Source organism: Neopelma chrysocephalum, unplaced genomic scaffold (assembly GCF_003984885.1).
Source record: "Neopelma chrysocephalum unplaced genomic scaffold, ASM398488v2 Primary Assembly neopelma1_23, whole genome shotgun sequence".
Taxonomy (NCBI): Eukaryota; Metazoa; Chordata; class Aves; order Passeriformes; family Pipridae; genus Neopelma; species Neopelma chrysocephalum.
In genome coordinates, this window is record NW_020897691.1 from 20,614,771 (window position 1) to 20,642,388 (window position 27,618).

Genomic DNA, 27,618 nt, shown 5'->3' on the forward strand with positions numbered 1-27,618 from the left:
CAAGAAAATTTAAGCTGGACTTAAAGTTTTTGAAAATCAATGCAAAGATGCCCATAGGCGTTGCAGTAACTGCAAGAGTTTCTGCATTCATTGTGTGCTGTGGTTCATCTCTGATAGGACACTCTTGTTTCCCCTCTCCCATTCTGGCCTCTCTGGAGAGCAAGACCAGTTCATCCGGTCTCTCCACTCATCCAAGGGCTGTGAGCTGCCCTGGGTGGAGGGTGCCAGTTATAGTATATTTACACAGAATTATACAGGGGAACTTCGTGACAGAGAGGGCTGGCTGCATGCCAGCACTGCTGCAGGCCGGGGGGGGAGGAAACACCATGTTGATATTAATTTTGCTCTGCACTTCTGACAGAGAGCTTTTATATAGCAGCATTTATAGAGAGCATTTTATATAGCAGCATAAATGCTATGTAAATATTGCATCTTTGGAACTCACCCCAGCCAATGATGCAAAACTTCAGTATGTATCGCCGTATATACGTGTTGAACACCTTCACCAGAGCAATGTACATATGAACAGCTTCTAGTCCCATCCATGTAAAGGTGGCCAGAAGAAAAAAGTGCAAGAGTGCAGCTACAGCTATGCAGAGGCCATCGATATCAAATGATGCAATCCAGCCATCAAGCAAAAAAATCAGGTTAAGAAAGAGCAGGGCTGTGCTCAAATTCATCAGGATTTTGGATGGGTAATCTCTTCGCAACTTCCTAATGAGAGAAATACAGGTGCCTGTGATTAACTTGCTGTATTCACGCAGGCCACTTTTCAGCAGCTGGGTTTACCGGTTCACAAAGTAAATAAAAGTACAGGGAACTCCTCCGAGCTGTAAGTGTTTGCACTGTAAGATGTAGTGATGTGTACTTCTGTGTCAGATTGCTGAAGGCTTCTGCTGTGTGTAGGGGGGGTAAGCTACCAGTTCTTTAGGTCCTTAATGAGTTAATTAACTGCCACAATATTTTAGCAACTGATTTTTTCTTTAAAAAAACCCTTTCAAATTAAATATAAAACAGTACTTCGTATTTTAGATAGAAACTGAAAACAAAAAGATACAGCTGACAAGAAGGTCATCTGTGATCATTTTATATGTAAGTCTTCACTTAATTTTTGGAATATATTGTCCAGTGCATGTTGTTTTCTGTTTGTTTGTTTGGCTTTTTTAATAGGATCTTAGGAAGACTGAAGATCAAGCAATTTTTTTTTAACTGATACACACTGAAATGTAGGAAATGTGGGGCAGCCAAAAACTTCTGCCCTCTAGGACCAGAATGTTGTGCCATAGGTAATTTAATAGGAATGCAATCACTGAAGACATTTAAAACTTGAAAACCCCCACCTCTTCCCTCACCCCCAGCCAACTATCGTTCTTTAGCAGCCACTGTGTCTTATCCTGTTACAGGCAGAATGGTTTCTTTGTGCTGACATGACTTCATTTTCTCTTTTCACTGTTCACAGAACAGTATCACTTCAAAACTTTTGCCTTCTCTTGAGTCACTTTCACATTTAAGTAGAACTGCTGTTGAAATTGTTGTACCACTTCACAATTTATCTTCATTTTATCCCTCTTCCCACCTCTTTCTGAAGGGCTTTTGAATGTAATTGTCCTAGCTGGAAATTTATTTTTTTATACCTGGGTCACGTTATGTTCACATAAGCAAGTTCTGGTTTATTTTTTTGTAAAAGGCCTGTTTGAGAATTTTAAAATAATACATATCTGTTCAGAATCTAGAGCATTCTGTATTCCCAAAAGAGAAAAATTTTGACACACATTCATCTTATTCCCAGGCCTGAGCAACACAACACATTAGAAACTGGAGGAAAGACTGAATTTATGTTCCCCTGAAAAAAAATTTCACTTTTACAATAGTGTGACCGTGATTTTATAGGTTTGGGGTTTTTTTAAAGATAGATTTCCCTTCCTGGACAAATAAACCACACTATCCATGTAACTAATTTATTTTATTCAGCACATACAGGTACTACATTTGTGATGTTTTTCACTTACTCAAATGCAATGTATGTTAGAAGAGTTGCAGCTGAAAATATAGCAGATATTCCACAGCCTATGTAAGTGATAAAGGTCAGGACCTTGTTATTCTGTGGGTCTATTTGTGTCACAGTTCTCTGAAGGTCCTATGTGAGAGAAAAGGAAGAGAAATCATTTATAGCCAACACCTCTTCTATGAGCACAACACTCTTTGTTGGTAATTAGTCAAGTAAAACTCAAAAGCACTTTGGCAATACCACTATAACCTTAACACTGGGGTTTCATTTTTACTGAGTGTACTTAGTCTATAGCTGTTCCACCTCTCACTTCCTTCCCACAGCTCTCCAAAACATTGTGCTTTAAGTATTATCACTGCTGCGAACAGCACATAGTCAGAGCCTAATTCTGATCCTTATAATTCAGTACCAGGAGTTCAAATGTCCTTGTCTGGAAAAGTCTCTAGTTTTTAAACTTATTAGTTTTGTTGCTTCTACACAACTCTCTTTCAGAAGATGTAAGATTTAGGAAAATGTAATTTAAAGGTTTTCATACTGAAATGTTCGACATTATTGGGAACTTCTGACATTACTTTTTGTTATTAAAAGTTCGTAAGAGTTAATGTAGCTAATCATCTACAGATGAAATCAAGGGCAAGATATTGCTTTTTGGTTTTATGGTCTGCTTTGACATAAAAGCTACAATTATAGTAGAATTGGTGAGAAAAGTAGTGACAAAGATGACAAAAAAAAAGATTTAGAAATGAAGCAGAAAATTCTGAAGATTTTTTTTCCAGTTTTCTGTCTAACTGTAACTGCTACATAGTACCATCTGAGAATAAATGCCAGTGTTATTTTCTTTATTTAAGGACAAGAAAATATAAGAATGTTCGGATCTATATCACTGTGGAGAAAATGCAAGCAAATGCTAACAGATAACGATGTTCATTCTACAGTCAGTGTCACTGCTGTCCCTAGCAAAACTATCTAGCAAAAAGAAACAAAATGCTACAAAACTTCACATGCTTTGTAGGAAAAGGCAGGAGCAGCTTTTTTTACAGCCTGCCCCAAACTTATATGACAGTTTATATATACATAAGGAGAGTGTTATTTGAAAATAATTTAATAGCTGAATTAAAGTCAGAAGCGATTATTAAAATGGAAAAGCAATTAGAAGGGTCAAAACTGTGTAAAAATCTATTGGAATGCAGCCCGAATTCAAAGAACTTCTGCCTTATTTCCTACTGCCACTAAAGCATTCAGGGAAGAGAAGGGACTCATTGACTATATCCTAAAGAAAGCCTTTTCTTTCTCCCTTTGAGGATGGAAAGTGGAACAAGACCACAATTTAGCTTGCAAGAAGACATAAAGTTAGTGGCTTTTTCATATCTACAACTCAGCATGATGTGAAGAGAGCAGTCCTATTAAGAAGGGTCTCGAAGGCCAAAGCTGAAAAAGTCAGCATATGTGGCTCTCTTGTGGGGTTAAACTCTTATGTGATACTGCCGCAAGTTACTTCAAAACCCAAACACTTCCACTTCGGAGCACTGCTGTGACCAGGAGCCAATATCTTTTCTGCAGCAATGTTTTAGAGGCCAAAGAATGGTAATTTCAGCTGGAAAGAAGTGTTTCAGCCCATTACTGAGCATAAACAATCACCAAATGCTAGGAAAAGATAGCAGTATTCCATTTTTCCATGTTGGGATTTTTTTCCCTGAAAAACACTTCACAAGTGCAAATTGTTGGAGACAGTTGAAGGCTAGAGGCTATGCTACTGAGGCTAAAGTGCACTCTATGGTTCCCTCTTTCATCTCCCTGTTAGGTATTGCTCTACTTTTCTCAGCCACCCACTCTGGAGACTTTGCTTAAGGCTCTGACAGAGAATGATCTACAAGTTCTGTACTAGCCCACTGTTGACAGACTTTTTCCCAGAGCAGGCCTGTAATGTAAGGCATCCCCAAAGCTGATTAAAGCCAAGTAAGTAAAGAGCCAATACATGCTTACACATTTTGCAAAAGAAGGTACTGCTTTATACTTTTTGACATTAGATAAATCTTGTCAGATTTGCAGCCTATATTTGCGAGGGACAAATTAGCCTCTCGATCTAAGGATGAAAGGGAATTATTGTGCTCCCTTGACTTTTCATCCTCATTAGCAGTTTCACTGACTGTAGGACATTTTTCTTTCCCTGTTTTTCCTGACAGTATGTGTCTCTCTCCCTTTTGTTCTGAAAACAGCACTTTCAAATTTTTATCATGATTTTTTTTCTGTAAACAACTTCCCACTTTCCCAATCTGAAAATTTCAAATATACTTAGACTTGTTTCTCATTCACTTCCCTCTTATCACACCCTCAGCTGCAGGTCAGTTTTGACAGATTATACTGTTAAGGGATATGTTGGGGATTCCCTGCACTTCAGGATCATTAAGATCAATTTTTTCTGTTTCTCTGTGGAAGTGTTAGTACTGGTATTTTGGTATTGCTCAGAAGCCTCAACCCCAGGTCTTTTGTGGCACAGTATTTTCAAAATCTAGAATTTTACTTTTTAAAAAATGTAATACTTAGGCACTTGTAAGGAATGTAATAATGATAATAATAACAACAATAATATTCTTTCATTACTAACTTTATTATCTCATTCCTGAATCCTTATCACTAGTTACTTTATTATGAAAAGATAACTTTATGACAATAAGGGGGAAAATTATTTATTATTATTATTAAAAATCATATGCAAAAGAAATAACCCAAGTAACAAAACTGAGACTTGTCTTGACACAAGAGAAAAACTGCGCTCCTGTTCCTAGGAAAGGTAACTTGGTGAACAGTGAGTTTGCCTACCATTAGGACCCCAAAGTGTGTGAGGTGGTTGCATAAGCACACCGTTTCGTTTTCATTGGACTCTGCATCCACTTGGCAGCCCGCAGGGTTCCAGCCACCATTGCCACCTGTGGAAATGAAACACGAGAAACTGCTGTCCAACAAACATGTCAACCTCTCTTTTAACAGATTTCTCACTTCACCTTGTACAAATGCAGAAGCGCTCTCTCAAACTGAACGAGCAAGGATTAAAAACAACCAGGAGAGAAGAAAGTAACAGATTTCCTAGTTTCTGCAGAGAATCACAGCAGGTGAGAGTCCCAGTAATGGACTACTGAGCAGAAGCAATAGATGGAGATCTACAATAAAAGTAGGGAGCTTTTTGGTTAGTGAATAAGACCTACTATGTGGATCATGTCTTAAGACACACCTTAGTTTTACCCAATAATAGGATAGTTTTAGAACTCCCTTTTACCCCACTGACGTGACGTGTGCACCTGCCTGCCTCCCACTCATATATCCTCATTTATGGCCCAGGACCAGAGAGGGTCCCTCCCTTCCTCCCTGCAGCATATAATGCAGAAGGTCAGAGTGGATAATCCCAAAGATGTCTTGTGGCCTTATGAAAAAACTCGGAGTAAACTATTCCCTACTAACCCCACCTGAAAAGGCCATTCTGAAAAATAAGTAGAAAGATTTTATTTTTAAAAATTAAATGTTAAAAAGTAAAATCTGTTTTCTTCGTTTTCCCCCTGCTAAAATATGAACTAATTTTGTGAAACAGTTCATATTCTCTGACTTCTAAAGACATTTTTTCATAATTCCTGACAAAATCCAGCATAATTTGCTCTGTAATGTCAAGACAATCAAATGCTTAAATTCAAGGCAATATCTCAAAAGACTGTGAAGATGTTCCAAAACCACTCAAAGCTCTTCCCCACTTAAGCAGCCACTGGGAATAGTTTCTTCCCTGTGTGTTTCTCCTTTACTGTGCTTCCTAAGTTCAGCTTCATAGGTAGGTTCTATAATTTTGTGCTCTTTTTTTATCCTCCTGCATTCTCCTCAGTTGTTCTGTATTTCCTGCTTTGAAGTACAAACTTGAATAGCAAATTTTATTTCTTGCAAGACTCTCTGTATTAAACCTCTCCATCCAAAATCCTACTGCTCTATCTGTTTGATTGTAAAGAAGAGTAACATCTCCGTAGTGATCTCTAAAATAGAAGGATATGGAAAGTCATCCCAGAGAACAAACAAGCAGTTAAAAGTATGGCTGAGAACCACTGTTCTGTGTTGTGTTTGAGTAGCATTATAATTTAATTTGCACATACAGACAGATCAGTGAAAAATGCAATCAGCTATGGAAAAGTAGAGAAACTTGACTGAAAAATTTAAAATGTTGGAAACATTTACATTAAAAACAAACTTTGAAAAGGAGTATATAACATCTACTGTTACAAGTAACTATACTAACCAGAAAAAATTATACGCTTCATTGAATGGACTTAATTGAATTCTGTAAGGATTAATTAGGAAGAAATATGGCAAATACTGTATCTGATTTTAAAACTCAAAACAACTTTATTCCCCACATGAAAGAAATTAGAGTATTTTTAAACTTACCATTTTTGTCCATATCCCAGAAGACACAGGTAGGTTTAGGATCTTCCTAAGAACAGATGCAAAAGTAGACTTTATATACCTCTTCAGGCATAAATCTCATCAACATTTACAACAGTTGTTGTAATGCGTATTTCATTTACTGAGCAGAATAATCCATATCATTTAGACTGTTGAAAATTTGTCTAGTGTCAAATTAGAATTTCTTCTGCTAGAAAAACAGATTTGCCCAGATTTTAAAATCTAGAGCACTGCTTCTCTGCACTGTTCCACTGCTCCTTTTCCACATCCTCAGAACAATCAAGTTTTATTGTCTCAGTGAAGTTATCTTTGAGTATGTCTTTATAGAATCTAAACACTTTTTACTGTTCACTTTCTTAGGGCTTCTCCATGAATCCTTTATGTATGTCCTTGACAATATGCAAATGCCTGCTGAACCCAAGTGGAGGTTCCTTTGCCTCACCTTAAAATATTCATTGTAATGAAACACAAGATAAAGTTAACGGAACCGTGAAAATTACAAACCAGGTTCTTACAATTTACTTTGGTATTACATTTTAACATTTTCTTTTTTAACATCTCTAGTGCTATTGCCTCTTTTGGATTAGATAGTGACAACGTGTCTGAGAACAGAGTCAAGCTCACCCAATTTTTTAACTGAAACAGTATGTGCCAAAAGACTGCATTTGGTCTCTATTTCCCTAAATTTGCTGTGGTCATCTTTTAACAACATGTTCTGTGCATTCCTCCTTTGCTGAAAACCACGTAACAACAAAATAATTCGGGGAAGTATTAAAAAAACAATATTTGATCAAAGAATTTAAGTAATTCTAAAGTTCCAGTGTAATAAATCATGTCCCTGGTCAAAACCATGGTCATGAACAGAGGTTTTGCTTAGTTATTGGCACAGAAATTGCTTCTGAGGGACAGAATGAACAGTTTTTCAGGTAATTCTTAGACTATGAATGGAGTGCGAATGCATGAGGATGGGAGAGGTTACTTGTTTTCACTTTTTGCTTACATGCTTTTGTTCTAGAGTTTTTGATTTCCATCAATGTTCTTACTCAAAATCCATCCCAATAAATCAGGCTTTATGCTTAGCCTTTACCACATACACTCTGCATTCCTGTTCCTCTGAATAATCAGTCTTGTTTTACCTGAATTTTGGTATGTTTGATTGTAACCTTCACATAATCCTGAAGATCCTGAATGGTTAAGTTTCCAATACTGCATGCCACCACAAAACTGGTCAAATTGGCAGGATTTTCTGTATCCTTTGAAAGATTAGGAAAAACATAATAAATGCTTACACAGCACATAACATAAAAGCCAGAGTACATAGTTTCATTTTTGCAGCATGCCAGAATAAGTAAGTTGTCAGCATTTCTGTACTTTTGATTACGCAATATAAGAACATTATGTTTATAAAATCAAATTATGGGTTAGCTTCACTGAAGTTTCCCTATTTTCCTTATAGTCATAGACATACATGAGCACAATTATAGAGAGAGGTTAGAAGGCAAACAAAATTATAACTCAAACAATGTAGCAGATAACAACTCATGATATGATTAGCTCATTTCCCTAAACAAGAATGAACTTGCTCTTTTATTGTCGACACTATCCTTTCGAGTAGATGAAAAGTTTTTAGAGAATAACCTGTTTTCTGTGTATGGTTGCTAAATCATCCTCCACCTTAAAATGAATGACTAAGAAGAAGTAAACAAATTCAAAGCAAGTTACGTACTAAAAGAGGTAGTATTTTCTGCAAGGTCTTATTTGATGGGAATTTAAACAGAATTCTGATATTATCACTGAGCAATACTATTTTCAACCTGCAGCTAAGAATCTTCCAACTGAGAAGTCTTCCTTGGAAACCAATTATTTACTAAAATGGAAATACTAATTTCTTTTCATGAGTTTCCATTGAAACCCGCATAGTTACATGCCTGGTTGGGAAGCCTGGTCACTACCTATGGCAGATCTTAGGTCAAATGAAGTCTGTTGTCACTCACTTTCCCTCCCAAAATCTGGTCTGTCAAATTCCTGAACCTTTGATTCCTTCTGTCTAGGGGTTTTATTAACCTAACAAGATGTCAGGTATCAGCTCAGCACTGGGCTCATGAGATCCCACCACTCATGAAAGACAGAACAGCTTCAGTTTTTAAGTACACATTATCCTGAGAAGATTATTTCATTTCTTAAAAACCATATCCAAGAATTTTCAGATGCAGTATTTCAGATTATACTGGAGCTTAGTAACAAAATTTCCTAAAACCTTAAAAGTCAAAGAGGAAAGAAAATCCAAATATCTAGACAGTTCTTGAGCATTCAAACAAGACAAAACCTCTTGGCTACCACCTAAATTTTAACATCTGACCAAGTCTGTGGAAGTCCTTGGACATATTTCTACAGGTTTCAGTCGATTGTGTCTCTAGCAGATATGAAAAACTAGACATAAATACCAGTTGGTCTCTCTAGGGAAGGTGATATAATATATTCTTACTTATCCTTAGAAACAAATAGAAATAATGTGTGTATTAAAGTAAAATACAGGTAACTACTTATTTAGCTGTAAGGTCATGTTCAGCTAAATTAAGGGAAAATACCATTCTAGTGTTTCTTAACATAGTGAATGAAATGAAACTGGCACATCCAGGGCATTAATTCATTGTATCTATTCTATACATCTAGGTCAAAATACGACTTGCCTAAAAAAAGTGCCCATTTTAGAGGCTTTAGGGTATTCTGCCCAGTCTCCAGCTGGTACTGCAGATGTCACATCTCTTACAGGTTCACTGTCACATCTGTCAGTACTTTTGTACCCTTGAGTATCTCAAATTGCAATTGCTCCTTTGTCTGGAGAACTGATGCTGAGTCCTGCACTGGGATATGTTACACCTCAACGGTGTCCATTCTTTTCCATCAACTAGCTTTGAAGGCAACTTATGGACAACAGTTCAGGCATTGATGTGTACATGGAACACACCTGCCTTTGGTGAAATGAATCCCACCCTGAGTAGCTTTTATATAGTCTTCTAAGTGATATAACCATCAGATTTTAATGAATGACAAGATAAAAGTTTCTGAATTCTCCCAGTTGCAATAAAAAAAATCCTCCAGTACTGTAAAGTAAAATGTTTCACTGTTACATTGACTACTTATAAGGAATACAGCTAAGAGCATTCGGGGTTTTTTAAGTGCAATTGAAATAAATGTATCTATGAAATACTTTTATTCTAATGAATAAAGTTACTGGGTTTGAGATGGCATGTGGATTAATTTATTTGTAGGCCTTATTTTAACCCCCTTTTTTCTGACTTCCTTTATTTTTAGACCTACTAAAACACAATTTTAATTGTGTTGATTGTACCACCCATGAATAGATTGAAAAACACACAAAAAATAAAAGGCATTTTAGTTGTAAACTCAGATGCAATTTTTCCTGTTTTTTTGCTTTTCAATGGCTTATTAAGTATCACTTAGAAACACATTCTAAAACTACTAAAGGACACATTCTAATTTTATACGATTTTATGCCATAGTGACAAGAGTCCATCTGTATTCTTCTGGTTTTTTTAATTAAAGATATCCATCCTGTTTTTCTCAAAAGCAGGCCTAAAATTAATACATTTTAAAACAGTTAAAATACTTTGGGGTGTATTTCAGAAGGCAACTGTGGGTCATGGGTATTTTCTTGCCTAGATTATCTGATGAATCTGGATACACTGCCAATAAAAACGATAATACAGAGACAATACAATACTACAGAGCTCTGCAGATGCACAAGAGCCAAAGGTCACTTAAAATACTGATGGGAAAACAAACTCAAGTCTTCTGAGACACATTCTACAGTTCACCATGAAACAATATTTCCTTCTTAATTAATTTTTTTGGTTTTTTTCAAAATAGATATGGCTTCGGTTTTCTGTTTTTCAAGTTGCAAACTCTTCCTACTTTTTTGGCATCTACCATGCAGGCACTATTTACAATTACCATTTGATGGGACCCCAAAAAGAAAAAAAAATCTACCTGAGTACCTTTATTTTTCAGGTGCAAGTATTGTTATCCTTATTCCCTATTAAAATACGGTGAGCTTATGAGAACACAGGTATGAAAAGAACAGTACATATCGAAACAAAAGTTCTCTGGCTACTGACCATCAGCCCAGAGTTTCCAACTGACTATAAAGTAGTCAGCTGGATATGATTACTAACCAATGCTTATAAGGAAAAGAGAGTACTTGCAGTGTTACAGGCCAAATTCCCTTCTGATAGAAAAGAACCTGGCTCCCCTGAACATCAAGGACTTATATTAATGCATTTAAACACAACTTATGCCCTTTTAAAGGACATGCTACTTTCCTCTGATTATAAGCAGCTGGGATACAGTTTTCCACAGATTACCCTGAGAATAGGTTTATCTTACATTTCACAGGAATCTGCAGTCAAATCACAGACTTTAACCCATCTTGGGCACTTCAACTATATTGTCACTCTGAACATAAGACTGTCTTTAGTGCCTACATTTGGTATCATCTTTTAATTCCTGTAACTCACAAAATGCTGTGAAATGATTACACTATAGGAAACTTTTAGCAGCTGGCTTTGACTCACCCTATCTGAAATTACTTCAAACACTTTAACGATTACCTGAAAAAGACCATTTTTATTGAAGAAAGTAAACTGAGCCCTGGATATAACTTCAAATTCATCTTGACTTAAATTCTTCAGTAAACTTGGTGGCAGAACAACAGAAGCAAAGGCACTTGTCTGATCCTTGTCAAAATCTATCTGTTAAATAAAACAAGAGAAGAACATGTTCAAACAAAAATCAAACCATCTGTTGTCCACAACTGGGTTCACACCTTTACACAAAGATATCTAAACATGGGTATAGAATCAATCAACACTTATATGACCTGTGTCTATGTAAGAGTTGATGCAATAAATAATTTTTTTTTAAGGCTTGGTAGGTTTGCCACCTTTCCAGCATGAGATCAGCCTTCTGCTATAAAAATGTATTAGATAAAACCAACAAAGAAACAAACTCCTCCACGGTTATAATGATGATTTGGAAATAATGGATGGCAATAACAGTAGTCATAATCATTTTCAGTAACCTTCAATATACTTTTTCTCATAGAAAACAATGCTGAGAACTAAAAAATATGCTCTGAAATCCTTCTTTCTTAAGTTGTATTAGTTGGCTTGATCCACATATCTGAAATAATTTTCTTATGAGCTTTTATAGTTTCTCTACTACAAAAAGGAGATCTTAAAATAATTATTAGTGTCACCCATCTATATTTATTGTGCTATATAGCTCAAAAAAAAGACACTTTCTGCCATTAATATAAATGTAATATATACTGGCAATGTGTCAGACATCTAAAAGCCCACTGTGACCCAGGGATGTTACAAGTGAGTAGGACATAAATGAGTATGCAACCTTGCATTTTATTAGCAATTCTATGACTGCACACTTTCCCACCATGACATACTCAAGGTGTGCCACCATAGCCATCAAAGGAAGGGGAACAAGCCATCTCACAATGGCTCTATAGTAAAAGCATTTAAGAATTTTACTGTGAGATATGGAAACTCACACTTCTGACTTCCCCAGAGGCATCCTGGTCATGTATTTATGCCTCTCACTATCAGACATTTGATTCTAAAAGCACCATTAGCTAACAGAAAGTTAAAAGTCATAGGTTACTGACAGATTATTCACTGGTTTACTGTGAATAACAGACACCACGGTAAATCAGTCAGAAGTGGTTCATAGATATCTCCTGACAGGGACAGATGTAGTTGAAAAACAGGTTTTCAGAGGGTAATTCTGCTACAGTAAACAGAAAGTGTGTGTGTGATAAAGATGTCCCAGGCATTGTCTGCAAATAGAGTGGAAGAGACTTCTATAAAGAAGCATGGATATATTACATGAACAATTTAATAATATGAATCACCAAAACCTAACCTAGTCAAAGGTTTGGCAAGAAATATAAAGACACAGGGGATTGAAACAGAATCTTTCCAAATTGCCATGGATAAATTTGCTTGATATCTACTTCAAAAAAAAAAAAAGAAATAAAATCTGGCAACATTCTGACATACAGCTTGTTACTGTTCCCCAATGAGCCTAGGATAGGACATCACATCGCTGGTGAAAAACGAGGGCTTTCACAAGGGAATCTCCCTCCAGGAGGGATAGCAAGTATCTTTCCTGACAGGCATGGAAAATACAAATGGTGACCACAGCTCCTGAAGATTTTTCTAGCAGGAAGGATGCTAAGAATTCTCAATCAGCTGTTTGAAATGTGAAAGCCTCAGAGGAAACTCATGTTCCAATAGGAACATTATAAATACTTTGACAGAGTTTGGATTTTATGATTATTTAGGCAGTGCTGTAATAAATGATTCCAGGACGAGAAGATTCCTGGATGTCCTCAAGCCACAGATGGTAATTCTTGTTATACAAGCGAACATTGAAAACCTGGTTTTAGAATTTTTCCTTTCCTCTTTCCATAAATAAAGGATGAAATCTGGAGGAGAACCATTCCTTTGAAAACAAAGCTGAAAACAGCTATTGAGGACCTTCATTAATATGAGAGCTAAACAAAAGTAGATTTAAAATTATCAAAAATTTCTGATAAAATTGATTCAAAGAAATTTTAGCCAAAATGTCTATGAATAGAAATATGTGAAAACTCAATTGCATGAAATCTATTCATATCCCTTTAAACAGCATCTGAGTTTTGATCCTAAGTCTATATACATGTAAAAGGCCTGCAGCCTACTATGTTACTACTACTTTTTAAAATTATTCTTAGTCTCTTAGATCTTTAAAGATTAGCCTTTAACTGTTTGCATAATGACAAGTATTGTTGAATTCAGTTTTGGTTCCTCTGGCCCAAATGACAGTAGATTTTTTTCTTTTTCTGTGTAATATTTTCTGTGAGTTTTTCCAAGTAATGCTCATGATACTTGAATGGTTAAACACCCAGGAAACTGAGATTACATTGTCATAGACTTCCTATTTAACTGCAAAAAAACCCCAAAAACATTGTATTGCACTTTTGAAAGCATTTAGGTGCCAAAAGATGCAGTTAGGCATATAGTGAAATTTAAAGTCTCAGCATCTCATCAGTACAGATTTCCAAAGAACCTTTGGAAAATCCTATAGGTGCTCATGTGCATATCAAATTCTATTTCAAGCTTTCAGATGTCTGATTTTTTCTACTTGGGGGGAAAAAAAAGGAGAAAAAATATTTTTGAGGTGACAATAAATAACTATACTAACCTGTCTAGATACTGTAGCACCGGAGACCTTCCTGCATTTTGAGTGATCTCTGTTTCTTTTGTTTTTAATGTCTAGGCTGGCCAAGCTCCACATGAATGACTTGAACCACGTCAGACATTCCTAAATGGTACAAGCCTATCAACCTATGTGTGGGCAACAGGATCAGTCGCAGGTCTCTTTCAGCAGTAAGTGTTAAAACTCTACTGGAAGATTGAAGACCTACTGTATCTGAAGAAATCTGTATGTAGATACCTACATCCAGAAGTCTCATTCTAAAGGTGAAAGGCATCAATGGAATTGTTAGCTAGTGTATAATGGATAACATAACAGACTGTTGAAGATTATTTTCCTTTTTCACTAGTAAAAAAACTCACAAAACTAAAAAAGGGTCAAGTTGTTCTGTATTTATAAGGAAATCACTTTTTATCTGCATGGAATGTGAGTTTATCTGTGTTTCCTGTCATTCAAGGAAATACTACATTAATCTGTTTGGATTATTGCAGGAAAAAGGAAATAGAAAGTAAAGGGAGAATTGGGAATTGTAACTGTTTTTACAGGAACCACAGTAAACACACTTGGAACAACACGCACGTTTCATGTTCAAATACAACCGCTTGTTCTGTACCTGGAAATCAGATGCATTATTCTGTGGACTGACACTGAAAGAACCACCTTTGAATGAAGTTGAGTTTATAGAAGACACTCCAAGTGCGAGATTTCGTGTTGAAATACTCATGGATGGTCCAGTGAAATGGATCTTTAAAGCCAAGGCATCAATAGTTTTTAGAGCCCTAAAAACAGAAGTTAAATTATTCTAAAACAAAAGCTTTTGACTGACAGAAACTATCTGACTACATATCACTGCTCCTGAAATAATTTTTCAACAATACTTATATCTATGCTGTGTCATGTGTCAGAAGACTTCTTTTTTTCCATCCAAATACTTTGTCTTAGTCATGCACATTAATTTTAGTACAAGAAGAAATATTTGTGTATCTAATTTGGAAAATTCTTTTTGATGAAAATCAGAAAAGTTTGATTTTTGTGCTGCAATCATTTGCCTATTTATGGAAGGATGAATCCTTACAGCCTTGCAGGTTGCTCTCAAAAGCTTGTCTCAAATGAAGAAATACTTACTCTGAAGATGAGGCTGCCAATACGCTATCTGAACTGGTTAGAATATTAGAAAAAATGGTCACCACAGTAGAACCCAGAGATTCATCAATTTCTTCATCATTAACAATTTTTTTGAGCTTCTGCACAACGTCATTTACTTTGTCTGAGGTTAGCTGCTGCCCTTCACCAGTGAGATTCAGAAGCTGATTGGCTATATCAGCTGCATTTTCTGTAAGCATACAATCAAGTAAAAAAGAGAAAATAATGCATTACAGTCCTGAAGTAATCCAGAAATACAAGTTTTTATTCACATTGTTGAAATCCAGAGAATGTTCCAGGGTGCTGGGAATGATCATAGGATTTTATAATTTTGTCAAATTTATATTTTATGAAAAAAGTATATAGAACCTGCTAATTACATACTGTCCTCATTGGCTGTGTTTTTCTTTTCTTTATTTTGATTTGAGTTTGTAAATCAGAACTATTATTGAAAGAGCTGATTGAAACAAAAAGTAAGGAATAAAAAGTCTATTTTTTTTCTTTTTTTTCTCCTTATGTTATCCTTTTTTTTTTCCACTGGGAAAGAAGAGTTTCACTCTTTCACTATTACTGAAAGAGTATTCACTCTTTTAAGCTTTGTGAAGAAAGACTGACCCCATTGCAAATGTTTCAGTTCTTTCAGAGGATGGTTCTCTCACTCATCAGAGGGCTGGCAAGTATGACACACAAGCAAATTTCATGAGAAGAATCTTCCTGGTAAGGAAAGTTTTATAGTGTGTCCAATGGCAAAACATTAGTGTAAATCACATGTTAAACTGTAATTTCAATGCCACCTGGACAAAAACTAATGTCAATGCTAACCTTTTACAATATCAAAATATTTGAGATTTATTCAAATTCGCAAATAACACTGAAATATCAGTTCAGTCTGCAACTGGCTGTGGGTTTTTAATGCTGTTTTTTTATAATACAGCTTTTGGTACATTTACTTTAGAATGTTTACTTTACATGACATGATGTTTTCCTATAGTCTGACTGCAAGTACTCAATCAACTACGTTGTGAAGCCGGGCTCCCTAGGACACCTCTATCAATGAAGAAAGAAAAAGAGGCTTCTCCAAGAAAGCAATTCAGAACAGGAGCTTACTTATAGGTGCTCTGAAATACACACAAGAGTATAATTCTCTTCACTAGCTCTGACAACAAAAAAAAAGGCCATAAAATTGTTGTCTCGTTATTTCACTACTCCTTTATGACCAGAGTGACATCAAGGGGTATTTTACAAACTGAGAATAAATCTGAAAATGTATGATCATAAGTCCAGTGAAGAGAGTGGGCGTCTTTCCCCTGGCAGCTACAGGCATTGGAAACATTTAAAAATTTGTCCTACCTTGAATATCAAATAGAGGCAAGATACCACCTTCATCTACTCTTGCTTAAATTGCCTGAAGAGTTTGATTTATTTCAGTAATTCATATCCAGAGCTTTTAATGGGTGAGCTGATATGAACCCGGTGCCCTTCCTCAGAGTTTAATTATTTACTCTGATTATTTAGAAAGATTTTTAAACAACTTAGCATAAAGAGGAAAGATATTCTTCCTTAATGTAACTTCCTTATAGGAAGCAGTAATCAAAGTCTACCACACTATTCCTTTAGCCGAAGACCAACATCAATATACCCACCTGTGCAATTTCTAAGATCAGGTTGACCCCAGTATGATGTATAATTCTGCAGACCCAAATAGCTAAAGAGGAAAATGACAAAATTCACATGAAATACAGTAACAAAATTACATACATATTTAATAATTCTTATGCAGGTGTCACAGTGGTCCACTCTTCTCAATTCACAACATTGCTAGCAACATGGCCCCTAGTGAAATGTAATATGAATTCTTGAGAGCGGTATTGGATCAAATGTGATCGATTAAGCGACAGTGCAAACAGAAACCCTAGTTCTTTCGGACAAATTACCAGCTGATTCCTACACCGATTTGACAAAATGCTTCAATGGAAATTCTGGCCTTTTATTTTGGGAAATACCCAAATGTTAACACAAACTATTATGCCTATCATGGCCACTCAGGTGCTGTTCCTATCATTTATCCTTGATGTAAATGGCTCTGATTAAGTCAATTGCAAGCCATAATACCTCTCAGAAGAACATGCAGAGGAGCTATGTGAAGATATAAATTATGCCACCCAGGAAAACTAGGGCAAGTCACTTTCAGATCTAGATCCAAAGTAAGGGGCAGATAAAAAGATTCCCTTTTTTTTTTTTTTAAAGCCTTACCATAGCAAAATACAGACTCACAGAATGGGTCAGGTTGGAAGGGACCACAGCGGATCATATGGTCCAACCTCCCTGCTCAAGCAGGGTCATCCTGGAGCACACAGCACAAAATTGCATCCAGATGGTTCTTGAATATCTCCAGTGAGGAAGACTCCACAACCCCTCTGGGCAATCTGTTCCAGTGCTTGGTCACCCTCACAGTAAGAAGGTTCTCCCTCGTACTCTGGTGGAATTTTCTGTGCATCAGTTTCTGTTTGTTCCCTCTTGTCCTATTGCTTGGCACCACCAAGAAGAGCCTGGCTCCATCCTCTTGACATCCTCCCTTCAGATACTTAGAGACACTGATGAGGTCCCCTTTCAGTCGCCTCTTCTCGAGGCTGAAAAGGCCCAGCTCCCTCAGCCTTTCCTAGTAACAGAGATGTATGAGTCCCTTAATCATCTTTGTCATCCTGTAACAATGGCTCCAAAATTAAACACACTTTTTCCTCAATTTTCTTTAAAGACAATCATGTTGTCATAGCATGGCAAAGGCAGGATGGTGAATGGGAAAAACTTATCCTTTCACTAAGCACATGATAAAATAACATTATTCCTCAGCTGATCACATTTATTATAACAGCACACTAGCAGGTAACCTTCAACTGTGGGATGCACAGGACTAGAAGAGATTTTTTAAAGGAGAAGTGCTGTACACAGACAATCAATGGTATTGTGTAGACCACAAATAAACAATAAAGATAAGCAATACTGGGACAGCAAAGGCCAGAAACCTTAATTTTTAATGATTCTGAAGTTCTGACATAAAAACAATTTGACTTCTGCACTACTCACTCTACAACAAAAGCTGGTCAATCAGGATCAGTTCTTGTACAAGATTAAGAGGCTGAGGAAGTAAGTTATTTAAATATAATGCAGGTTGCTTTCCTGTTTGGCACAGAACCTCAAAGCTGATTCATATCCATGTTGCCATACTGTTTTCAAGAAGTAAGAGATCTGGTCTTCTCCGAACATGTTCCAGATGCAATGTGGGTGGATAAGACTAATATATTGCCTTTAATGGTAATCATCCTAAATACTGAGGAAATTAATTAATATTGCATCATCATAACCACGTTTAAGGCACTCAAAAGAGATCAAAGCCATAGTGTTTTGGTAATACATCAATGGAGGTAATAATATTCCCATTTTACAAATGAGAAATAGAGATACAGAGTCAAAGTCTTTTGTAGATGTTTGCAAAGAAAGCCTACATTAGGGAAAATATGTCCTAAACCTTAAAAACACAAGTTCAATTCTTTAAGCATAAGATTATCCCCACCTTCAGTTATGACTAACTACGGGCAAAATGTTTTTTTCATGATTTCTTTTACTTTCCCCTGATGAGATGAGATGTTCTGGACTAACCAAATACACGTCTCAAATTCATAGAATTTTATTCTATTTCTTACACATGGGAGTGGTAGCATATGTGAAACTTTGGTTTCAGTAACATAAACATCATGGCCAAGTACAAGGTCCTGCATGTGGGCAGAGCAATCTCAAGCATGAATACAGGCTGGGAGGAGAATGGATTGAGAGCAACCTTGAGGAGAACGATTTGGGGATGTTGGTTGAAGAAAAGCTTAATGTGACCTGTCAATATGAGCTTGCAGCCTAGAAATCCAACCGTATCCTGGGCTGCATCAAAAGCAGTGCGGCCAGCAGGTCAAGGGAGGTGATTCTGCCCCTTTGCTCTCATGAGACCTCAATTGGAGTGCTGCATCCAGCTCTGGGGCCCCCAACATAAGAAGAATGTAGATCTCTTGGAGCAAGTCCAGAGAAGGGCCACAGAGATGATCAAAGGGCTGGAACACCTCTCCTATAAAGACAGGCTGAGAGATTTGGTGTTGTTTGCCTGGAGAAGTGAAGGCTCTGAGGACACCTTATGGAAGCCTCCAGCACCTACAGGGGGCTACAAGAGATCTGCACAGGAACTTTTTACAAGGGCATGTAGCGACAGAACAGTGGTGAATGGTTTCAAACTGAGAGAGATTAAGTTTCAGATATTAGGAAGAAATGTTTTACTTTGAGGGTTGTGAGATGCTAGAACAGGTTACCCGGAGAGGTTGTGGGTGCCCCATCCCTGGCAGTATTCAAGATCAGGTTGGAAAGGACTCTGAATAACTTGGACTAGTGAAAGGTGTCCCTGCCCATGGCAGGGAGGTTGGAATCAAATGACCTTGGAAGGTCTCTTCCAACCCAAACCATACTATGATTCTATGACTTGAATAAAGCAGCTTCATTCTGTAAGAAGATGCTCTTTTTATAGTCACTTTGGACATGCATTAGTTTTGGGCCTTAATATGCCCTACAGAAGGTAGATGAGCCTTTTTTTCTTATCAATCAAGTACATACTCTTACTGCATGCACAAAATCTTTCACAGTATAGAAATTGTCTTCCTGAAACACAATACCAGCCAATGGCAACCATTACAGAGAATTTAGATTAACTATATAACCAGAAAGTTGCATCTGAAGCAACTCAGCTTCTCAGACATTTGAACACCTACCAGGTTCTTGATGCAGTCTGAACTGAGCTCCCATGGCAAAATGTGAAGTTGGTCACAGTAGGTCTGGTATCTGGCCAAAAATAGTTTGGAGGGTTTTCTTCAGCTAAACATTTTTCTGTAAAAAAGAGTATTAATATCATTGCTAACAGTAAATTTCACCACCTAACCATCTTCCATTTCTTGTCCTCAGCAGTCTACAGCACAAAACTGTCTTCAAATTAAACTCTTGGTTGTTTTCTCTAGAGTGTCAATAGATACTGCTGCTGCTCAAGGGAAAGAGCTGAACATGCATGCAGTATCCATTCGCATTCCAACGGCCTCCACCTCCTCCCTCCCGAAGGAAAAGTAATCTTTGACTGGTAGTAGTTGAATGGGAAAAGACAACAGCTAAAAAGAGACAGATTAAGGGCAGCAGCTGGCAGGAGCACAAACAGCATCGAAACGTGGGGACAAGGGGCCTTGGAGGTCCAAAATGGAGGTCATTTTAGCTCTGGCTGTAAAACATTCTTCTTTATCCTCAAACTACCAGAGGAGTTGTCAGGAACTGTCCCAGTCTCTGAACCAGACAGCAAAACACTGACTAAAGCAATCTGGACAACTGTGTTTGTGTTAAAATGATATCTTGACCGTGGCTCTCTGAGATTAGTGGAACAATGAAGCTTATAGGGACAATTTAAAATCTCAAAGAGTCATATCATTTGGAAATGTGGGATTATTTTAACACAGAAGATGCTTATTTATAGATAAGGAAACAAAATTTGCAAAGCAAAACACTACCTACCCACTGGATCAACATCCACAGTATGAAGTTTATATCCTTCTTCTATGGTTCGATTATTACTTATGAGCTTCTGTCGGATGTCTTCCTCTTCTAAATTGATGTTGTTGGTAGAATTATAAACCAGAAGAGCCAAAACACCAAAACTGCAAGGAAAATTATCCAAGTGTTTCAGTCAGAACAGCAGAGGCCAAATGTGTGGAAATAAAAATATCTGTCAATCTCTGATTTTCTGAGTATAGAACAGAGTCACCAACACAATGTTGCACATTATCTGTAAATTACGTTTATATATAAGGCCACAACAAGAAAATATGTTTGGGAAATTTCATCTTCTAGTTACCATTAAAGAAGCATCTCATTAAAAGAGCTAAGAAATGTTTTCAGAAGAGTTAGAATATTTTAAAAGATATTAAAAGATAAAACCATAGACTTGTGAGTTCTAAATGGGCCCCAATTAATTTTAAAAATCTATTTGCTGATGGCTTAGAAACTTAAGAGCTGATTCATGCCACCTCCAGAGGATCTACCTCTACGTTGACTACAGACAGAGGAAGACTAGAAGATTAACAAAGAACAGATGCCTAACACTTAAATCTCTGGATTCTAATGGAATGAAAAACACCATGACACACTTCTGAAGCTTTTAGATGTAATTATGAAAGTCGAGTTGCTCAGATGAGTAATTCAAGTTTGAGCACTAATAGCTGTTTTGTACTGTGGCCCGCTGCTACTTTCTTGGGCATAAGAAGTAGTTCAAAGTGCCCAAGTCTCTTTCCTGTGAGAGAAATAAAACAGTCCCCACCCTTGTCCAAAAACGTAGCTTTTCTGGAAGGGAAACCATGAACAGCAAAGCAGTTCTAGCAGGACAAAGGAAATAAGCTCACAGTGGAAAGCCCAGAAATTTCCTCCTGGGACACAAAGAAACACATGTTGGAGACAAGAATACGTTGGTACCCAAGAACATTGGTTGGCTCTGGTTAGTAGGACATGACGCCACTAAAGTATGGAACACTGGATCTCCATGCAAGCCAAAATGTGGAAAAAAGGAAAAAGCAAACCTGCTTTAGGCTGTCTTCATCTTAGCCTTGCCCTTAGATACCCATCAGCCTGAATAAAGACAGACCTTTGCAGTGTGTGAGCCATTCCTGGCAGGCTGAGAAGTAGCAGCACTGCCAGCACACATACTGCGAGCACAGCACAAACTGATCAGAGCTGCCTTCACCTGCAGCCCCCCATGCAAGAAAGCAACAGTCAGCTAAAGGGTCTTGTGGTCTACAGAAAGAAGCACAAAAAAACTACAGGGGTGCTGAAGAGGGCTAGTAGGGTTTTCAGGTACTGCTTCCCATGACAGACAAGGACTTCAACTCAAAAAAAATCTTCCAGAAAGACATCTCCATGATGACAGCTCAGAATTGTACTTTCCAGAGGTGCCTAATCTGGTACAGTATAAAACTACAGCTTAGTGTACAGATGTTGCTCTAAGATGGTAGATTTAACCCTCTTTCTGTCAGGCATCATTCTGAAAACTGAGTAACTCTAGCCAATAATTCTGAAGTACTCTCTCATGAGTGAAATGGCATTAAACCAACTGGCATTAGAAAACAACCTCTCAGTCTAGGAAAAAAAAACCAACAAAAAGGAAAAGCGAAGTCCAAACCTCATAAAGAAATCACAAATGTGAACTAAATACTCCACACATTTAACTTTTGTAGATGTAAATAAATAAGTAAATAAATATACACGGTCCCTGGTTGTTTATTTTCTTTTATTGTTGTTGAACACCAGCATACTTTTCTTTTTTCTTGCCATATTTACTGTTTTACTGGTAACATGTTACTGGAGATGAAAGACAAAAATGCGACCACCTGCTGGCTTGGCTTGCCTTTTTCCCAGTGGATGTATTTTAGCAGAGAAATGACAACTATCCCTGGCCAGGTTGCTCCTGCCCTGCTCCCAGATATACTGAGTTCTAACATTCCATTCGTCTCTGTGGAGTGTTTAACATATAAATGGCAAATAGCCTCAGTAGGGTAGATAAGCATTAGTAGGCTTTTGCTGTATACCTCAGACATATTACAAAGCCAAGTTTATTATGGCATTTATTTTTAGCAGAAGCATGGAAATTGCCTACGTGACTGCCAATTCCTTCAGCCCTTCAGTACTTCAGGCTGAGTCTCCTGGCACTTAACCATTTTTCCTAAAAGATCCTGGCTTCACTTGTCTATTCCCTTTACTTCAGAAGAGGAAAACTTAATATATTGATGCCACTCCCTACCTCAGCACTCTGGCTGCAAAACAGAAGTTCTGAACAGTCACTGCTACTGTTAAGCTGCCTGTTTCAGGACTCCCAACTAACCAAAATGATATTTAGTACCCATAACTGTGCAGAGGGATAACAGTAACAAAATAGAATGTATAATGATAGATGAGGTAGAACTGGTTGCAGTTATCTTGCAAAATTATAGAGGAAAGTATTGATAATGAAGCACTGATAAAAATAATCTCTTAAACCAATCTGTAACTTGTTTTCTGAGAAAATCCTATATCGCAAGTCATGCATACTATATAATAAGAGCCTCCTCCATAATATGATGAAAAAAATCTCTATAAACTTTTCAGAATGACTCATGCTAGCTTCCCAAAGTAAATAAATATCTTTTAACTTGACAGCTGATGCAATATGAAGCTGAGTGCTTCCTTCCACTTTTGTCACACTCAGATCGCAGAAAGAAAACATTTTAATGGTGAAGAACAAATCTCGATTTGGGAAACAGTAGCCTTACAACTCTGCCATGCTCTGCTGGCGTCACTGGATTTGCTACTTATTGTGTGCCATATAAAAGCAGATAGATTCTCACAGCAGTAATCAATTACAAATTACACATCATCTACAGTAACCTGTACTTCCAGCATTACAGTTATTGATATTAAAAAAAATGACTGTGGTGTATGTAAACACAATGGGGATAAGTATGTTTCTCTTTTCTTTGATTGAAATGGTGACAGATGAAGCAAGCAGGAAAGCAGGGGAAGACCAGTGTTTCTCCCACTTCGTCCTGGTCTGTTGAGCTAAGCTGACTCGGAGAGAGGAATTTACTAAGCTGCACTCTCATCAGAGGCACAGGAGGCGGTGGTGGAGCCTGCACTGCCATGGCTTGTACCACAAAGCCAGCTTTATTCTCTGGCAGCGTGACTCAGAGCTATTCCAGGACAGTGTGCCTACACACGGGCTGTGGTCTCACTGCTACACGATGCGAGGAGCTTGAAGGAAGGATTAAGAAACCATGTGAACCATGCAGCACAGACTGTCTTGTACCTGAAGAGATGTGGTTGATAATTAGCAATGCACATTTCTCCTTTCTGTTGTTCTAGACAGGCTGAACCAATACGAATTACTGTTGTTGTCAAACTGTTTCCCAAATCACTATTAATTTCTTTCATAGTTAATGTTACTTGATTTAAAGAATATAACGAATCATTTTTAAAGAAGCTAAATACTCAGGGAATCTAAATTTCCACTCAAAGTCACTGGGAATGTCATTGCTAACTACCTTGGCAAATTTTAAAAAGTTTTAAGATGTCAACGTTAAATTCTTTATCAATCTTGCTGTTATGTTGGCTCTGAAGACAAGCAGTAATGGGTAGCTATAACTCAAGACTGGCAGCACATGTAGGCCCACAGAGTCACCTGTGAACAGTACTAACTTCTTCACATTAACCAGACAGACAAAAAAAGAGCTGACCATTGCATAAGTCACTCAGTGAAGATACAACACAAAGAGCAGACAAAATGTTAGAAAACACACAGAATGAGACAGAAATAACTAAGAAAGTAGAGGGAAACTAAAAGCATTCCACAAAAGCATCCGAGTTGTGGATAAATTTTTACTTGAGGTGATTTTGACTGCAATACTATTAAAATGTTCAGAACAGAGAGCAAAAAACTATGATTCAGCATAACACAGACATTCAAAGTAATGCCAAGGATAAAGAGTTTCCTTTCTCAGGAGAAGGTGATGTTATAGTTAAATATAAAATCTGAGACTTCAGGACACAAAACTAAAAATTGCAGCTACTTTTTGCACTATTAAAAATAAAAGTATCCTAAGCCTTCCTTTTTAAGTTAATGACGGTTGTAGCAGAACAGCGTTGCAAGCACCATAGTCATGCATCTGTGCTTGTGCTTGTGTCTCTGGGCCTTGCTATTCCTTGCAGATCTGCTGTGGGAATACAATCAACTACGGTTTTTCAACAGAAGGCACTTATAATATGTGATAACTTGGTATGAAGGCTATTCGTTATTACAGAACGTTGCAAATAGCCAAAATAGAAAGGGCTAGAATCCCTTGCATTTAACATCAGGTCTTTGCTGAAATGAGTTTTTGATTACCCTTGAACTATATTCTGAAACAACAAAGAAAACCCCCGTTCCCCATTCCTCATTCCCCAGTGCACTACTTTTCTAAAAACAGCATCTAACAATGTCAGACCTACATTAAATCTAGTTAAAGCCAGTGGAAAGATAAAGGAAATAACTGGAAGCGGGACCAAGAGCAAGAAGCTTCAGCAAGAGATTAAGAAGGGATCATCCTTCAGTCACTTGAAAGGAATTCCCAATCTCCTCTATCTGTGATGAAGGCTTTCTTTACAGGTCATGGACACAAGATGCCAGCAAGCCACTGTGGAGAAACCTGAGGATTTCTGCTTGGCGCTTTGTTGGTTGGTTTTTCAAACAGAATATTATACGTAATATACACATTGTGTGGCATTTTAAAATGTTTCTCAGCCCTAGTAAAGGCTGTCCATTACTATCTTCAGCAATGGAGGCACTGAAGTTGAAGTTGCAGGGGGTAGAGGTGGGTCAGGTCTAAGTTGTTCCTAAAACCGCACCAGTAGAAACCAGGAAAACTTTTGAAACAGGAGTAGACATCACAGATACGTTCATTCATAACAAGAATAGCATAATTATTTTATAACAAATAATTTGAAGCAATCTACAAAGCTTAGGACTAGAAAAGCAAAATTATGCTGCTCTGATGTTCCTAGCTTCTGCCTAAATCTAATTAATGTAAATTCTATCCAAGTGCATTAAACTTTACATTAAGCAAAACAACACCCAAAACCACAGCATGCAGGATCCTGAATGTGCCTCATTGATACTGGTGGCAAAACTCCCACAAACTTCAAAAAGCAGGACTAGGCCCAGGCAGTTCTGATTTCTTCCTTTCCTTTCTATTTTCATTCCTAAGACAAAGGATTTCTGTTTAGGTTTAATAGTCTTTGCACCACGGCTACCACTGTGGTTTTTAATTTGGATGAGATGTTTAACAGTACTAACATTAATGTTGTTTCCCACAGTAGAAGCAATTGAACATTGGAAATAGGCCAAAATTATGACAATCAAGCAGTGGAAGCTGGAAAAAGCATAAACTTACTTATGTATGTTAAGTGGAGAAAAGTTTATAAATTAATTGGGGCCTGAATCCTCAAAATTGCTTGGAAAATAAAAGAAGAAAGGAGAAGCAGAGGAGCTGAGCTGTTTATTAAAGACCAATTCCCCTACTGTGAGGCAACACTATATAGTCATCTGACAAAACCCAGGATCAGTAGGGCCCTTCTGAGAAAAGGCAGCAGCAGCAAAGCACAGGAAGCTTTGACAAAGCTGCAGAGTCATAAAAGGCAAAGAATTAATGAAAGAAACAAACACATTTATAGTTTATCCACACAAAATCCATAAATTGGTTTCACTTTCAAAGGTTTGTGCAAGAACAATTAATGGCCAGTCTTCGTGAACGAAGATTTGGGGAAAGGTCTTTTTACCTTTCCAGCCTGCGCAATGGATTTTTTAGGTGAGACACAGCCTGCGCTGAACTGAGCCCACCCTTTAATCCTAAGGTTCATCTGCCGGGGCCAAGCAAGCTTGGACAATGGCAGTGAGGTCCTCAGGACGTAGGTTTGTTTAGAGTGACCTTCTCATAGATGGATGGCCTCACAGGGCTAACGGGCTCCATCTGCCCGGGGGACTGGCTGGGATTCGAACCTGGGTCGCAGAGGTGAGAGTCCTGCATGCTAACCACTAGGCCAATGGGGAACAAAGAAAGAGCTATGTCCATAGGCCATGGTGATTTCCTGTCTATTTTGAACAGCTGCCCTCTCATTAACAGATGGTAACAGTATGACCAGAGGTAAAAATTAAACACAGACACAAAGTCAAATATAGCTGTGATAAAATTCTGTCTATTAAAGTAGTTAATAATCTACCAAAGTATTAACTTGATATATACGGCTGTCATCCAGGGATGTCACAGTATTAAAGGTGCTGATAATAATATGCACATTTGGACCTGGCACTGTCTCTCATCACCAGGTACACAAACACCTAATAAGCACAGTGTACTTTGGCTTTCTGCAGCTCATAGAACACAACAATGAAAGATAAACAATCCAATTCAATAATTTTCTTTTGTTTTGCTGTTGTCCAGAATGCAGAACAGTTTAAAATATTTTTTTGGAAAACACCTATTTTTAACGTGACAAAAAAAGCCACCTTCCTACCTCCCACTTCCAGCTTCTGTTTCTTCTCTGAATCATTCTCTCTAACCATTCTCTCTCTCCCATGCAAGAAGACTAGGTGAGGAGACTGACAACTGAAGTTCCTTGATAAGGTAGCAGTGTGGTGAATTAAGGTGAAGCAAAGCAAAATGCACAGAAAAGGCTGGGGATGGTTGCTTTGTTAGGTTTTATTTTACTGCTGCATATGTGATCTGAATGATAAGAATATGAATTCATGTAAAGAGAGGAAAAACCTTCTCAAAGAGCAATTTTTAAGAATTATGATAGTGTCTTAGAAATAAGAAGGTTATGATTTTGTGGAAAATTAAGAAAAGGGAAATAAGGCTTAGTGAGTTAGAGTTAAGATTAATAGGTTAACTTCTGTAAAAGATAAAGATAAGGCCATGATAGTTATTGCTTAGGTCTTAAATTTCAACTGTGGAGTGAATTTCTGTTCAGATGAACACGAAAGTAAATAGAATAAGAAGTACTTAAAAACAAAGTAGAATGTCTTGAGACTGCAACAGACTTGTTCTTGGCTATACAAAATGGAGAAATAAGAAAATAGTCGGACAACTATTCACAGAAATAAATTATAGGGA

General features: G+C 37.4%; 1 protein-coding gene across 6 annotated transcripts in view; it reads right to left on the reverse strand.

Moving 5' to 3' along the window:
• The window catches only part of ADGRG6 (adhesion G protein-coupled receptor G6), a 108,789-nt gene that overhangs the window by 16,421 nt on the left and 64,750 nt on the right, over window positions 1–27,618 (reverse strand). For all 6 annotated transcript variants that reach the window (XM_027689626.1, XM_027689620.1, XM_027689635.1 and 3 more), the window contains 11 exons: window positions 20,465–20,607; window positions 19,684–19,798; window positions 16,525–16,586; window positions 14,864–15,071; window positions 14,352–14,517; window positions 11,077–11,217; window positions 7,582–7,698; window positions 6,428–6,473; window positions 4,829–4,935; window positions 2,010–2,137; window positions 446–714 (listed from right to left, as the gene is read on the reverse strand). In XM_027689626.1, coding sequence (XP_027545427.1) covers window positions 446–714; window positions 2,010–2,137; window positions 4,829–4,935; window positions 6,428–6,473; window positions 7,582–7,698; window positions 11,077–11,217; window positions 14,352–14,517; window positions 14,864–15,071; window positions 16,525–16,586; window positions 19,684–19,798; window positions 20,465–20,607 — 1,502 coding nt within the window. The remainder of the gene's footprint in view (window positions 1–445; window positions 715–2,009; window positions 2,138–4,828; window positions 4,936–6,427; window positions 6,474–7,581; window positions 7,699–11,076; window positions 11,218–14,351; window positions 14,518–14,863; window positions 15,072–16,524; window positions 16,587–19,683; window positions 19,799–20,464; window positions 20,608–27,618) is intronic.